Raw genomic sequence first — 14,974 nt, forward strand, 5'->3', positions numbered from 1 at the left:
TTCCACGGTGTATGCCCCATTTTCTTTATCCAATCCACCATTGATGAGCACCTAGGTTGACTCTATGTCTTTGCTATTGTGAATAGTACTGATGAACATGTGAGAACATACATCTTTTTGGTGGAATAATTTGTTTTCAGTTGCATATATACCCAGTAATGGGATTGCTGGGTCAAATGGTAGTTTTGTTGTAAGTTCTTTGAGAAATCTCCAAACTGTTTTCCACGATGGCTGAACTAATTTACATTCCCACTAACAGCATATAAATGTTACCTTTTCTCCTCAGCGTCACCAACATCTGTTGATGTTTTCACTTTTTTTTTTTTTTTCTTTTTGAGACAGAGTCTTACTCTGTCGCCCAGGCTGGAGAGCAGTGACTCCATCTCAGCTCACTGCAACCTCCGCTTCCCGGGATTAAGCGGTTCTCCTGCCTCAGTCTCCTGAGTAGCTGGGATTACAGGCGCCCACCACCATGCCCAGGTAATTTTTGTATTTTTAGTAGAGATGGGATTTCACCATGTTGGCCAGTCTGGTCTCAAACTCCCAACCTCAGGTAATCTGCCCGCCTCAGCCTCCCAAAGCCCTAGGATTACAGGCGTGAGCCACTGTGCCCGGCCAAGAAGCCAAGTTTTAATGGGTACACAAGTGCCCAGGAATTGGAGAGTGGGTAGTGTGCGTTGACTATTAGTCAGGGACTGTCAGTGGAAGGGAAGGAGTCAACGATGGGAGTGAGAGCTCTGAACTCGGTGTTCGAAGCGGGTAATTTATGGGAGGGGCATACCTATGAGCAGACAATGCACTCAGACACGGAAGATCTGTGCATTGGACAGAAGAGACACCTTTTTCCTCTGCAGTAAGAACCAAGGAGGTAAGTAAGGGGTCTGATGGATATGAGTTTGTGCATGTGTGCTGGGTGAGTAATTGAGATAATTCATATATTTGAGAAAAGACAGTGAAATATTTAAAGGTAAAAATAATAAAACCAGCTGTGGCACCTATTGGATAAGGAATTACTAACTGATGATTTAGAAATTCCTTTATGTGCGTTAGGAGCTCATTTGTTATCCCCATTTTACAGATGCGCAGCCCCAGGTTCAGTAACTTGCTCTAAATGAGACTGTAGAGACTAACTCCAGCACCCGGCAGCTCTCACCTTAAGCTGCCTGGCTAAGGTCAGCAGCAGGTAATCTGGCAGCGTCTGGGGGCCTGCGGCCGAGGACAGGGCTGGAACTACACTTCCCAGTATGCCAGGCGGGGCGGGGCGCGGCGGGGAGGGCGCAGGCTCCTTCCCAGAAGCAAAAGCGGAAACAAAAGAGTCTCGCCGGCGTCCCCGCCCGCACACTCGCGCACACTCGCGCTCGGGCGCAGACGGAGCAGGGACCGGCGCCCGGAGCGAGCCAGGGAGCGGCGAACCGGGGACCCACCGCGCGGAGCCAGCTGAGCTGCCAGGGAGCCCAACTCGCGACGACCCACGCCCCCGAGCCCCGCAGCCGACCCCTGCCGGCCGGTGTCCCCACCGCGATCCCTGATCCATGGCGCTGAAGCGGATTCAGAAAGTGAGTGCCGGGGCCGGGCCTGGGGCTGCGGGGCAGCGGGGCAGCGGCCCCTGCCCACGCTGACTCCGCCAGTGGTCCCGAGAGAGATGCAGGGAGAGCACGGGATGGAAGGGTGGGCCGGGGTGCGGGCAGGGAGCTGGAGGCTCGGGCCCGGCCAGCGGGCACCGGACAGGTGAGGTGGGAGCGGGGGCAGGTCCCAGCGGCCGGAGGAGCTTAAAGGCTGGGGGCCCGTGGCGCGCTCGCGCCGGGGCCGCTCCCGGAGCCCCAGGGTAGAGAGCCTCCTCCGCGTCCAGACCGCCCCGAAATCTGTGCTTCACGGTCACGGCTGGGTTTTGCCCTCCATGAGGCTAGTTTTGACCCCTGTCATGCTGTGTTTTCTCCAGGCTGTTTCTTAAGCCTGTCTCTTTTATGTTCTTGCTTACCCGGGCTCCCCGGGAGGGCAGGGAAGGTGGGGTGGGCCTGCAGCCTTTCTCCGCGGAGCTGTCGGGTTGGTTCTTTCTCCTCTGCGGTTGGCTCTTGCTCAGTTGCCCGAATGGGCTGGAAAGCCCATTTGCGGCCAAGAAGCCAAGAGAAGGCTCCTGGCCCTTCTATTTTGGTGCCTCTGCTGCTGCCACTTCAGGTCACATAGCTGTAGCGAAAACATAGTTGCTGATACACAACAAGATGACCTCCTGGCTGTGATTCACGGTGAGTCAAGCCAAACAGGTTTTTTTTGCCTCTCATGATAAACTTAGATGTAAAGTTCGAGACACAACATAAACTGTCGCAAATAAATTGTTTTGATGCTTTGACACATCGGTATAGAATGAGGAAGAAATGTGTATCTTCATCCAACAACTGTTCACCCATCTCAACCCTGTGTGTGGAATTGTCTTTTTTTCACAGTATTTATTGCCACCATTTCAGAAGCGAACATCCTTCAGAATTGATATTCGGGCATTTCTTTCTGTTCATTTTTATTTCTTGTTGGTCTGTGTACTGACCCAAGTTTTAGGTTTTACAGTTACAGTTCACACTGGGAACATTGAGAATGTGTTTGTTAAATAGGGAGTGCTTTTCACTAAGTTAAGCAACAATGGTCAGTGTATTTTGTAGTTGTTTCTGAAGAAATTAATGCCCACATTTTTATCTACTTTTTTGACCAGTAGTCCATTATAGCAATAGTAAATGTTAGAGCAGTGATAGTGACGTACACATTGTATTCTGACTAGCCACTAGTGGCATCTTTAGGTACAGAGGACAGCAACTTTTAGAGCCTGCCAGTTTTTTATTTTCAAATTCTAAATCTGTTGATCACCTGTTATTTTTTGTCCCATTTAAAGGTCGTCTCATTGTAAAACATACAGTTAACAATCAGCATCAGCATTTATTAAGTAATAATGTTTTCTTGTTTGAAGATAGTTCAGTTACACGTTGTTTTATATAAATATCCTAATTTTGAAGCCTCAGTCGGCCTCTTTACCATAACTTGCATACTTATTAATGACGACGTAATATTGGTTCACATTTGGATCAGAAAATGCACATCTTCCAAGGAAGTTTTCAAATTCTATTTCCTTCTTTCCTAGTTGTGAGAATTTTTCACATGATTTTGCACATACAAGAGCTTTTTAAATTATCACTGTGTTTTTTTAAGAGATGGGGATCTCAGTATGTTGCCCACAGTATGTTGCCCATGCAGGTCTTGAACTCCTGGCCTCCAGAGAGTCTGGGATTACAGGCACAAGTCACCATACCCAACTAACAATAGCGTTTAAATGCTGTGTAATTTGTCCACAGTAAGTGGATATTCAAAGAAATATGAACATTGTTTGTAAATACCATACTTGGCAGTTCTCGTCAATCACCATGCTGAACTGGTGTATTTGATTTATATTTATAATGTGTGTGTCCAAATCTTTTCTTTTTAGTATTTATTGGTTATCAGTTTATAGAGTTGTTCAGAAAAAAAAATTACTTACGTAGAATTGGTATCAAACATGTGACAAATTGATATTTTGGAGAAGAAATTGGGATCATATACCATCACATCTCTGTGCGTTCATCTTTGGCTTCCCTTTCTGGTATCAGGCAAGTTAACTTACACAAGTCTTCTTTCCATTAATCACACATTCAGACCATTTCCTCAAACCTTAGGGGTGATTATTTTGATTGATTCCCTATTTTTCCTCCTCCTTTATCTACCTCCTTGATTAGAAGCCAATTCTAGGTCAGTTGTGCCGCCTGCCATATGAACAGTTATACCATCTTCTTCTTTGATGTCATCAGTATAGACATTCTTATTTGAATCTTTCATGTTCCAACAAATGAAGATGTATACTAACTTTTGGCCTTTCTTCCTAAGCTCCTATTGAAGTGTTACTATAGTTTTCCTGTACCTAAAGTTGCAGACTGTAGAGCTGTGTGGAACCTCAGATAAGTCTGCCGTAGTGTACTAGAGGGTACCAGCACGGGAACAGCTTCTAGGGTAGTGTCTTAGAATCACCTGAGGGACGTTTTCAGACTATCGTCACTTCTATCAATGGAGAGGTGTTGAATCCCTCAGATGGGTTGGGGTGGAAAGAAGACTGAGAACCACTGATGTTCTGGCCTGTCCTTATTCAAGGAGGGATCCAGAGGCCTGGAATAGAGGAGTGCATTGTCCTAGGATAATCTTTTTTTGTTTGTTTGTTTGAGATGGAGTCTCGCTTTGTTTCCCAGACTGGAGTGCAGTGGCGTGCTCTCGGCTCACTGCAACCTCTGCCTCCTGGGTTCAAGCAATTCTCCTGCCTCAGCCTCCTGAGTAGCTGGGACTATACAGACACACGCTGCCAGGCCTGGCTAATTTTTTGTATTTTAGTAGAGATGGGGTTTCACTGTGTTGCCCAGGCTGGTCTCGAACTCCTGAGCTTAGGCAGTCCACCTGCCTCGGCCTCCCAAGGTGCTAGGATTACAGATGTGAGCCATCACACCCAGCCAATAATCTCTTAATTGGCTTGGCATATTTGAGAGCGTTAAGAAGTTCATGATTTCACATTTCTTCACTATGAAGAAGAATAAAGATGATTGGATTAAAATTGTATGTGAAGACAGAGCATGGAGATATCAATGCTTAAAATACATTTTTATACTAGAATATACTAAATGTACTAGAATATACTAAATGATTTAATGCTCTGATTTAGTGTGCCAGTTTTGCATTCCAGCTCATACATTTACGCACCCATGCCCTATTTTTAAATACAGTGAAAGATGTTATCACAGTCACCTAAATCATTAAAAGAAAAAAGTTTGAACAAAGTCTAAGGAAAGATACCTAAAACATGTCTGAAAAAAGAGGACAGTTTTTCAGCTAAGTATCTGTTTTCTAGAATTAATTTCTAAGTTGTTTCTTCTATCAATACTGTTTTCATTCCTTGATACACTTTTTTGGGAGGGATTGTTTTTTAAATTACAGATGTTAATATCCCAATACTGAATGTTTTAAAAACTAAAGGGGGAAAAAAGGAAATCCTAAAACAGTCATTATCATCATCATAGATCTTACTTGATAAAGAATTTGAGGTAATGAACATCATACTAGCATTATGTGATGTGATGTGATGTGATAAGTTTGTTTCCATTTTTGTCTGTCTTTTGAAAAGTGAGACAATAAGAGTTTTGTTTTACAAATATAGCAACCCAGAGAACTATTCCTTGGTATGTAGTTCTGCCCCCCAAATGGAACATTAGTTGTTTTTGTTTTTTAATCATCAGTGTAATCTGAAACATATGTAGAGACATATAGATTAAAATCGAATTTGATTAATGTTTTGAGCTGCTGAATTTTTTTTTGATTTGTAAAATTTTATGTTAAACTGTATATGTTAGTCTAGAAAACCTTAACCCAGCCCTCTATGGATGGAGCATCAAATGGAAGAAGAAGGTCTGAGGTTTTTTTGTTTTGTTTTTTGTTTTTAGACAGGATCTCACTTTGTCACCCAGGCTGGAATGCAGTGGCACAATCTCGGTTTTCTGTAACCTCCACCTCCGAGGCTCAAGTGATCCTCCCACCTCAGCCTCCTGAGTAGCTGGGACTACAGGCCCATACCACCATGCCCAGCCAATTTTTGTAGTTTTGGTAGAGACAGGGTTTCACCATGTTGGCCAGGCTAGTCTCGAACTCCTGACCTCAGGTCATCCGCCCACCTCAGCCTCCCAAAGTGCTGGAATTACAGCCACCTCACGCAGCCAAAGGTCTGGTTTTTATTCCTGGCTGTGTGGCTTACTAGCTTCGTATAATGAGGTTAGTACATAGTTTCCCATACATTTCCATACAATGGATATGTATGGATATCCATACATATGAGGCTACTGATCTCAAAAACCAGGGTGTATATAATGGTTACTCTGCCTTATAAGTACTTGACATATATTAATTGACTTAATTCTTAGTATGCCCAAGAGGTGGAAAGAGTGTTATTTCCATTTTACAGATGATGACACCAAGGCAGGGAAATATTGAGTAGTTTACTCATGATCGTGTTATCTAGTAAGTGACATTGCTGCAAGTCCAAAACAAACAGTTGACTTCAATTCCATATTCTTTTTTTTTTTTTTTTTTTTTTTTTAGTTCTAGAATCTTGTATTTAATACCTTCTCATGCCCAGTTAACACAAAAATAGTTGCAGTTACATATTGCTAATGAAAGCCACCAAACTGCCTATCTGAAGGGAGAATCTAGGATCTTTCTCTTCCACCTCTGTCCTTAGGAGAGAATGATAGTTTTTGGATATTGAAGAGCGCATTCACTGAGCTTACTGAACTCATCAGATATTCTATAAAGCTTTCTGTCTAATGTAGCCACTAGCCACATGGAAACAAATTGGCTATGAAAATTTAGTTTTCAACCTTGAGCTTTATGAACTCTAAATATAGATCAAATATTGCTGATGAAAATTTAGTGTCTAAATTGAGATGTGCTGAAGTGTAAAATATATACTGGAATTTGAAGACCTAGTATAAAAGTCTAAATAATTGTTACTAAATGAGATATTTATAAACAGATATTTTTATATTGATTACATTTTGAAATGATGACATTTTGGATAAGCCACCTAGTCAGGCTAAGACTCATTTTCTTTCTCTGTAAAATGAAGGAGTAAATGATATCAGAGTAGATGGTGAAACCCCCTTGTAGGACTTACTTGCCTTATTCTGTCTTTGCGTTCAGGTTCTAGCAAGAGGAGGGCAGAACATTTTCCTCCTTGTTCAGGCAGAGCAAATTTGTGGGCTTTTAAAGAGGGTAACATTGTTTCTTAAATCACTTTCCGTAATTTAATGTCAGTAATCTATTTATAGAAGAGAACAGCCACATTCCCTAAGAAAGTTTTGTATGACTTTACCTTTTATTTTGCTTTTAAGCTTGGCTGCAATATTATTACTGAACCTGTGACACTTCACTTAAAATGTCAAATCCTTTAGTGGAGAGGGTGTTATTTCCTTTTCTTAATCTTTTTATACGTCAATGATTGTGCCCCCTAGGCTAGCAAATAAAATCTGTCAATAAACTGACTGAACAATGCTATCCAATAGAAATACAATGTGAGCCACATTTTAATTTTAAATTTTCTAGTAGCCACATTCTAAAAAAGGGAAATAGAAGCAAGCAAAAGTAAATTTAATACATCTTATGTAATTCCATATTCTTAACCACTTCAGTACATAGCTTTTCTTATCCACGTGAACTCATATCTATTATATTTAAACTGGAAGACACAGAGTCAAATGGGTTTATGGGATATAAGTGCTTTGCAAACTGGAATGTTCTATACAAATGTGAAGTGGTGTTATAATTAAGACCTTGGCATATTTAATCACTTTCACTGACACATTGCTCAAATGTATTGATTGTGCTGTGTAAATCTCTGCTCCAAAGTAATGCATGCCGAGATCGTTTAATGTTGTAAATCGGTAATATAACTTTGATCATCTTTGTTTCATCACTTTGAATTTCTCTCCTCCAAAAGGATTTTGAAACATTGGTTGTAGTTCATAAATGCTCTGTCAAAAGTATCATTGCATTGTGAAGTTTTTATTTGAGATAACTGTTTTTGAATTGATAGAGTCATTTAGTTCCTATAGTGGTTTTGAGTAGTAAACTGTTCGTATTACGAGATTAAATCCAAGACTCCAGTTCTTTCTAGAAAGAATGATATAACTTAAAGAAGCATAGTATTTGTGCGTTTTGGGATAAATGGTTTTCCTTGAGATGAGAGGGACATTGTGTTCTTTCTCTAATAAGCCACTATGTAAATGTTTCTTTTAAATCTTTGTAATTAAGCTCAGTCTTTCTTTTGCCCTGATACCGTATTTTTCTTTCTTCATCACAATAAAGGTGTAAAAAAATGAGGTAACCTATGACAGTTAAAAAGTTCTGAGATTTTTTCTCTGTGGAAATAAATAGCCTAGAACTAAATAAGACTGTTTATGCCTATTTTAAGAAGCCGGGCACATATGAAAACCAAACCTAGCAGGATGTGGGATTGGCTCCAGGAAAGCAGAATAGCGTCCTTACTCACTTTAGTTCCCTGAAATACGCATAGAAAACATATGGGCCCTTTATTTTCATTTAATGAGTGCTACCAATAGAAATGATAAACCTAATATTTAGCCATAAAACTAAGTTAATGGTCGTCTACTAATGTAATAGCCCCCGCCTTTTTAATAGTGAATAAACTAATTACATTGAATTAGCAACAGGAATTGAGATACTTATCCTCTCTCCTCTCCTGTGAAATGCTGGAATAAATGATACTAGAATATATAATATGACCCATATTTGCAGAGTTTGGAGATTGGAGGGGTGGGTCCTCAGGCTACCTTAGCACATATGTCTGAAGGCAGGACAGGTTTTATTTCTGGCCCATCTTGGTCTTGATGATCTCTGAGAAGCTAAAGGGTTTCTGTGCTTAGTTTGGTTCTGAGATGAATCTGTGAAGGTGCAGTTTCACACGTTAGACAATAGCAGGCTGTTGTGTTCCAGGAGTTGCCCTTAGTATGGGGAGGAAGCTGCTATCTAGAAGCATACAGTCTAGTGCTGTCCATTCCACCATCATGCTCTGTATCCTCTTGTCTTGCCTCTTTCTGGATTTATTTCTCACTGCCCTCTATTCATATGGTCCCGTTTGTATGGCTCATCTCCTTTAGTGACACCACAATGCTTATTTCGATTCCTGGTCTTTTTTTAGACTTAAGAAACCTCTCCAATGGGGGTGAGCTGAGGAGCTGGTTCCTTCACCTGAAGCTTCCTCAAATGATAATCTGATTGTTCTCATTGTAGGTGGCCACTCTCCTTATGTGAGCAGGGTTTGGGAGTAGCATGGTTGGATTGCTCTAGAGAAAACTAAGTGGACCTAATGGATGGTCTGGGCTCGTTGTTCTTCTCTTAAACCAGAAAATCTCCGGCTTGTGTTTTTACTTCTCCCAAATTTTGCTGTATTTTGTTTTCACTTAAAGATAATTTCTAATTTTCCTCTTTATCTCTTCTTTGACCCTTGGATTATTTAGAAGTACATTATTTATTTGCCATATGTTTGGGGATTTTACAGATAGCTTTCTGTTACTGATTTCTAATTCTGTTATGGTCAGAGAACAAATTCCATTATTATATGACTCCTTTTAAATTGTGGGGACTTGTCCCCCCTCCCCGAGACGGAGTTTGCTCTTGTCGCCCAGGCTAGAGTACAGTGGTGCAATCTCAGCTCACTGCAACCTCTGCCTCCTGGGTTCAAGTGATTCTCCTGCCTCAGCCTCCCAAGTAGCTGGGATTACAGGCACCCACTACCACGTCCAACTAACTTTTTGTATTTTTAGTAAAGGCTAGGTTTCACCATGTTGATCAGGCTGGTCTTGAACTTCTGACCTCAGGTTCGACCTGCCTTGGCCTCCCAAGTAGGGACTTGTTTTATGACCCAGCCTTTCAGGTGCTCAACAGCACTTTTGAATGAATGATGGTTAATAGTTCGTAGACTTCATTTTGGTATTTTCTGGTTGGTATCTATTGATGGTGGATTATTTCTAAGAAATGGATGCCAAACTAAGGTATACACCTTCTCAGCATCTTTTTTTTTCTCTTTTATGAGTTTCCAAACAGTTTAGTGAATAATAAACATCCACTTTTTAAAATGGAATGGAAAATATTAGTGCTTTGCTTATAGTAAGGGTATTGTTTCATAAAACTTTTGTTTTGGTTGTGTATGTGTGTCCCTGTGTGTGTGTGTGTACTAGGTTGTAATGTAAAATCTTTTTCGCATTATGAATTGCTGTAAGGAAAGCTGGAAAATCACTGTTCCATAACATAAGATCCTTAGGTAAAATTAACGTCAAAAATACATGCCATACAAACATATATATACATGCATACATATATAGGGAGAGCAAATGAATACATATACACATACACAGAGACACACAAATATATTGATACATATATACACATAATGTAAACTGTTCTAGCCTTGGAAACATTTCCATTTGATACAGACTGTATGCATTGTTTCCTTCTACAAGTAGCAACATTTTAGTGACTGATGTACAACCATAATATTCAAGAATAATACTGGATGATACTAACACAGAGTAGAGAATTTATTATGAAACACTTTAAGTGCCCACTATATGCCAGTTATGAACTATAGTGCTGTAAGAAGCAATATGTAATAACAAATATTTGGTAGGTATTGGTAGGCATGTTCATGTTTTACACGCGTTTTAACAAATAGGCAGCTAGGTTTTCTTTTTTTTTCTTCCATCTTTTTTTGGTTACTGTAAAGTAAATAGTAAGTTTTGATAATGGAGCACTCAGAATGCTCCATTTGCATATTTTATGTCAAAATTCTATTTAAGTTGTGTATAATTTCCTATCAAGTTTTTCTTGTCTCTCAGAGTGTCTTTAAACACAACTCTCCTGAAAGCTTATGAAGTAGTATTCATTTCTAACCTTTTATATGATATAAGCTCCTGAGAAAATATAAGAATTCCTTCTCATTCCTTCACTCATCACACTTTGTTTCTCTGGTGCATAGCTAAAAATGTGCAAATGGCCTTAATACAGTACTGGAGCATTGTTTGCTTCAGTGTTGGTTGAAAGTAATGTGCTGTAGCCGTTACAGTGTTGAGGTGATTATTGAACTGGGGTGGGAAGAGTGCTGGAGTAGAAGTCAGATGGTCTGAACCTTCGTCCTAGTTTGGCTTTGTGACCTTGGCCAAGAGACTCATAGTCTTTATATTCTTCACCTGGAAATTTAATGGATTGAACTTGGTGCTTTATATCATCCCTTCTGAATCATAATTTTAGGCAAACCTAAATAATGTTATTTGCTGTTTTTGTTTTGTTTTGTTTTGTTTTTTTTTGCAGCAAACAGTAGTGATCACAAAAACAAACACTGAGCTTTGGCACTGTGCTCTGCAGCTATATTAGACTTGACTTAAAATTCCATTTACTTTGAAATATCAGATTTGAAATAAATGTTGACATCTCTTAATGTATAATATAAGGTCAATAAATCTTATTCTCTAAAGAGCAATTATTTATGATGCAAATAAAATGTATTTCTATTATTGCACTGGTAACATAATGTGCTTCTCTAATTCAATTTAGCTTCTCTGTATTTCACGGGTAGCTTTTGTACTTAAAAGAGTGTTTTATCCACATATTTAGACAACTGCCATACACAGCTGCACAACTGCCTTATAGGTAATAGTTTTTTTTTTTTTTTGAGGTGAAGTCTCGCTCTGTCGCCCAGGCTGGAGTGCAGTGGCACGATCTTGGCTCACTGCAATCTCCACCTCCTGGGTTTAAGGGATTCTCATGCCTCAGCCTCCTGAGTAGCTGGGACTACAGGTGTGCACTACCATGCCTGGCTAATTTTTGTATTTTTAGTGGAGACAGGATTTTGCCATGTTGTTCAGGCTGGTCTCGAACTCCTGACCTCAAGTAATCCACCCACCTTAGCCTCCCAAAGTGCTGGGATTACAGGTGAGACCCTGGTGCCCAGCCTGTGTAATAGATTTTTAAGATTCAATGCTGGGCACGGTGGCTCACACCTGTAATCCCAGCACTTTGAGAGACCTAGGCAGAAGAAACACTTGAGCCCAGGAGTTTGAGACCACCCTGGGCAACATAGTGAGATCCCATTTATAAAAAAAGAAAAATTAAAAAAATAGCTCAGTGTGGTGGCACGTGCCTGTAGTCCCAGCTACTTAGGAGGCTGAGGTGGGAGGATCACTTGAGCCCAGGAATTCAAGGTTACAGTTGATTGTAACCTTGTTACAATCTGTGATTGTGCCGCTGCACTTCAGCTTGTACGACAGCAACACCCTGTCTCAAAAGATTCAAGTTAATGCATTTATGGAACACCTTCTGATATAAGGCATGTACTAAATGCAGTAAGGAGATGCTAGTTATATAGAAAAACAGCTATCACCATTATCTAAGAAATTTAGAATTAATAAGCGTAAGAAAAATCCTGTGACAACTAGATGGATTTAGGAAAGTAGCAAACAGAAAATACAATGTATTTAAACAGGAAGGGAGTCAAAGATGGGAGAGGCCAAATTTATTTGGGAAAATCAGGAAAGACTGTGGAGAAGATGGAATTTGATATAGGTTGGGAAGAGTGGATAGCATTTTGAAAGACTTAGGGGAGCCAGGCTCGTAGAGGAAGCTACAGAAATGACACTAGAATATGCTTGGCTTATTTGGGAAGGAGCAGATAATCCTGCTTTTGGGAATCATTCAGAAACAGTAGACCATAAAGCTTCATATTGTAGACAACCTTGAAGGCCCGTGCTGAGAAATACATACTTAATGCAGAAGATTGGGGAAGCCACTGAAGGTTTTTGAGTAATAGGAACTAATGCTATTTTTTTTAGATGGAGTCTCACTCTGTCACCCAGACTGGAGTGCAGTGGTATGATCTTTGCTCATGGCAACCTCTGCCTCCCAGGTTCAAACAATTTTCCTTCCTCGGCCTCCCCAGTAACTGGGACTACAGGCGTGCACCACCACGCCCGGCTAATTTTTGTGTTTTTTAGTAGAGACTGGGTTTCACCATGTTGGCCAGGCTGGTCTGGAACCCCTGACCTCAAATGATCCACCCACCTCAGCCTCCCAAAGTGCTGGGATTACAGGTGTGAGCCACCACACCAGCTGGAATGAACGGTCTTAATCATAGTGCATCCTTGCCCTCATCAAACTCAAGATTGTTTACTGTTTGTCATTATAATTTTGATTAATGTCATGAAAAGGGATGCACAGAGTATTCTAGGAATATAGCAGGGACCCATTGAAGGGTTCAGGGAAAACCTCCTGAAGGCAGTAATGTTTAAGATGAGACATGAAAGTAAAAGTAAAGTAGATAAAATGAATGACTGAGGGAGAGAATGTGTTTTGGGGAAGGGAGGTGATTAAGTTATCTTCTGCCTAAAAGGAAGCCATGTTTGCAACTAAAGGCAAGATAGCATTTGAAGGAATTAAAAGTCATGGCTGATGCAGAGAGCACTGGGGAAAAGTATTGCAGATATGAGGCTAGAGAGAATTCAGATCTTGGAAGGTCTGGTAAGTCGTTTTAAGGACTTAGTCTTACTTGAAGGTGAATGGAAAACATCGAAGAGGTTTCACATGGCTCTTCAAGAAGATGATTTCGGCAGCAGTGTATAGGTAGAGAAATAGGAAGCTAGTAGGTAAGTTACGATATTGCACTTAAGTGAGATCCAAAGAGGGTCTAAGCTACGATGTTAGCAGAGGACATTGAAAAGAGGGGTATATGACAAAAATTACAGGGTGTTTGTACCACCTGGCCCTTTTGAGTTGGTGTGATCCATCTATGCCTACACCTTCTTGACCTTTCGAGTCAAGTATCACAGGCTCCCTGGTCTAGGCAATCTCTTCAGATTCCTCCTTCTGTTATCCAGTCTGGTCCTAGATATTAATATTGTCTGCCTGGCTGGAACCTTTGGGTTCTTATCCTAAACTACCTCTCCTCTGGCTCATATCAGACTCTTCTGCACGTTGGACCTCAGCTGTCCTATTTGATGGGCCTTCTGGGACCCGCCTGAACAATTTGGTACTTTTCAAATTGTGAGGGAGTGGGTTGTGAAGAGAGGAGTTAGATGGTAACTCCAAGGTTTAAGAGTTTGAATTACTGAAACGAATCAATGCATTTTTACTGTAAGACTTCATAAAACAGATTCAAATACAGCTTTTACTCGGCTACTTTGGATTTGTCTAAAATAGATTTTTATTTATATAATTCCTCTGATGGAAATATTATATGTAGAGAGTGTGATCAAGAGTCTGCCATCTAAATAGGAAGCCATGTTTGAAAGTAAAGGCAAGATAGCATTTTGGGAAATTGAATCATTATGCCTGGTACAGAGAAAACTGGGGGAAAGTGGTTGAGATGTGAGGCACTGAGTAAATAATGTCTGTAATTCTGACCTCAAGCTTTTATTCTAAATTACACTCTTCCCCCCGCCCTCCGCCCCCCGAGATGGAGTTTTGCTCTTTTTGCCCAGGCTAGAGTGCAATGGCATGATCTCGGCTCCCTGCAACCTCTGCCTCCTGGGCAGAGTACTCTCTCAAGTAGCTGGGATTACAGATACGCACCATCAAGCCTGGCTAATTTTTTATATTTTTAGTAGAGGTGAGGTTTCACCATGTTGGCCAGGCTGGTCTCAAACTCCTGACTTCAGGTGATCTGCCTGCCTTAGCCTCCCAAAGTGCTGGGATTATAGGCATGACCCTAAATTACACTCTTTATAGTTCACTTTCAATATATATGACTGATGAGACAAAGTCACATATTATTGCTTTCTTCATCTTCCTTTTTTGTGGCATTTGGCTGCATTATTATTTTTAAATAAACAGTTTTTGCCAGAGAAACTTGATCCAAGGAGACAGCAAAGCAGAAAGGACCAGTTTGTTGAAGTGAGTTTGGTTCCTATAACTTAGTTAATTGGATGTTGTCAGCGTTTTGAAGTCTTCGGAAAGAATCTACATGGTTTAAAATCCAGATGTACTTTAATTCACAGGCTTAAAGATGTTCTGTATTTGGAGACATTTCTGATGATCATTTGACATCTTTCTATTGAAATAGCTCTAGTCAACTGGATAAGGAGATCAGGGCCTGAACTGTAAGCCCGTGAAATGTTTATTTACAGACAAACCAAATATAGCTCATATATCCTTTTAGAGGCAACATGAAAAATGCAGTCCAGTAAGAATCACTGTCTTGTTTTAGGAATTTTGAGGTAAAGATGGTTGTGTCATGTTAATTAATTGCCGGTTGAGCCAGGAGTTTTGAAATAATGCTTTCATAGGCTTTGGATTTAGTAATTTAAATTTTGGGCTGTAAATCAGTCCCTTGCATGGACTGTTTAATGTCTTTTACTCACAC

At 40.6% G+C, this 14,974-nt stretch overlaps 1 protein-coding gene across 1 annotated transcript in view; it reads left to right on the forward strand.

Moving 5' to 3' along the window:
- The first annotated feature begins 1,300 nt into the window (after positions 1–1,300).
- Positions 1,301–14,974, forward strand: part of UBE2D1 (ubiquitin conjugating enzyme E2 D1) — a 36,300-nt gene continuing 22,626 nt past the window's right edge. Inside the window, exon 1 of the mRNA XM_003903931.3 lies at positions 1,301–1,556. Coding sequence (XP_003903980.1) covers positions 1,533–1,556 — 24 coding nt within the window. The 5' untranslated portion in view covers positions 1,301–1,532. The remainder of the gene's footprint in view (positions 1,557–14,974) is intronic.

The sequence above is a fragment of the Papio anubis genome, chromosome 11, assembly GCF_008728515.1.
Source record: "Papio anubis isolate 15944 chromosome 11, Panubis1.0, whole genome shotgun sequence".
Taxonomy (NCBI): Eukaryota; Metazoa; Chordata; class Mammalia; order Primates; family Cercopithecidae; genus Papio; species Papio anubis.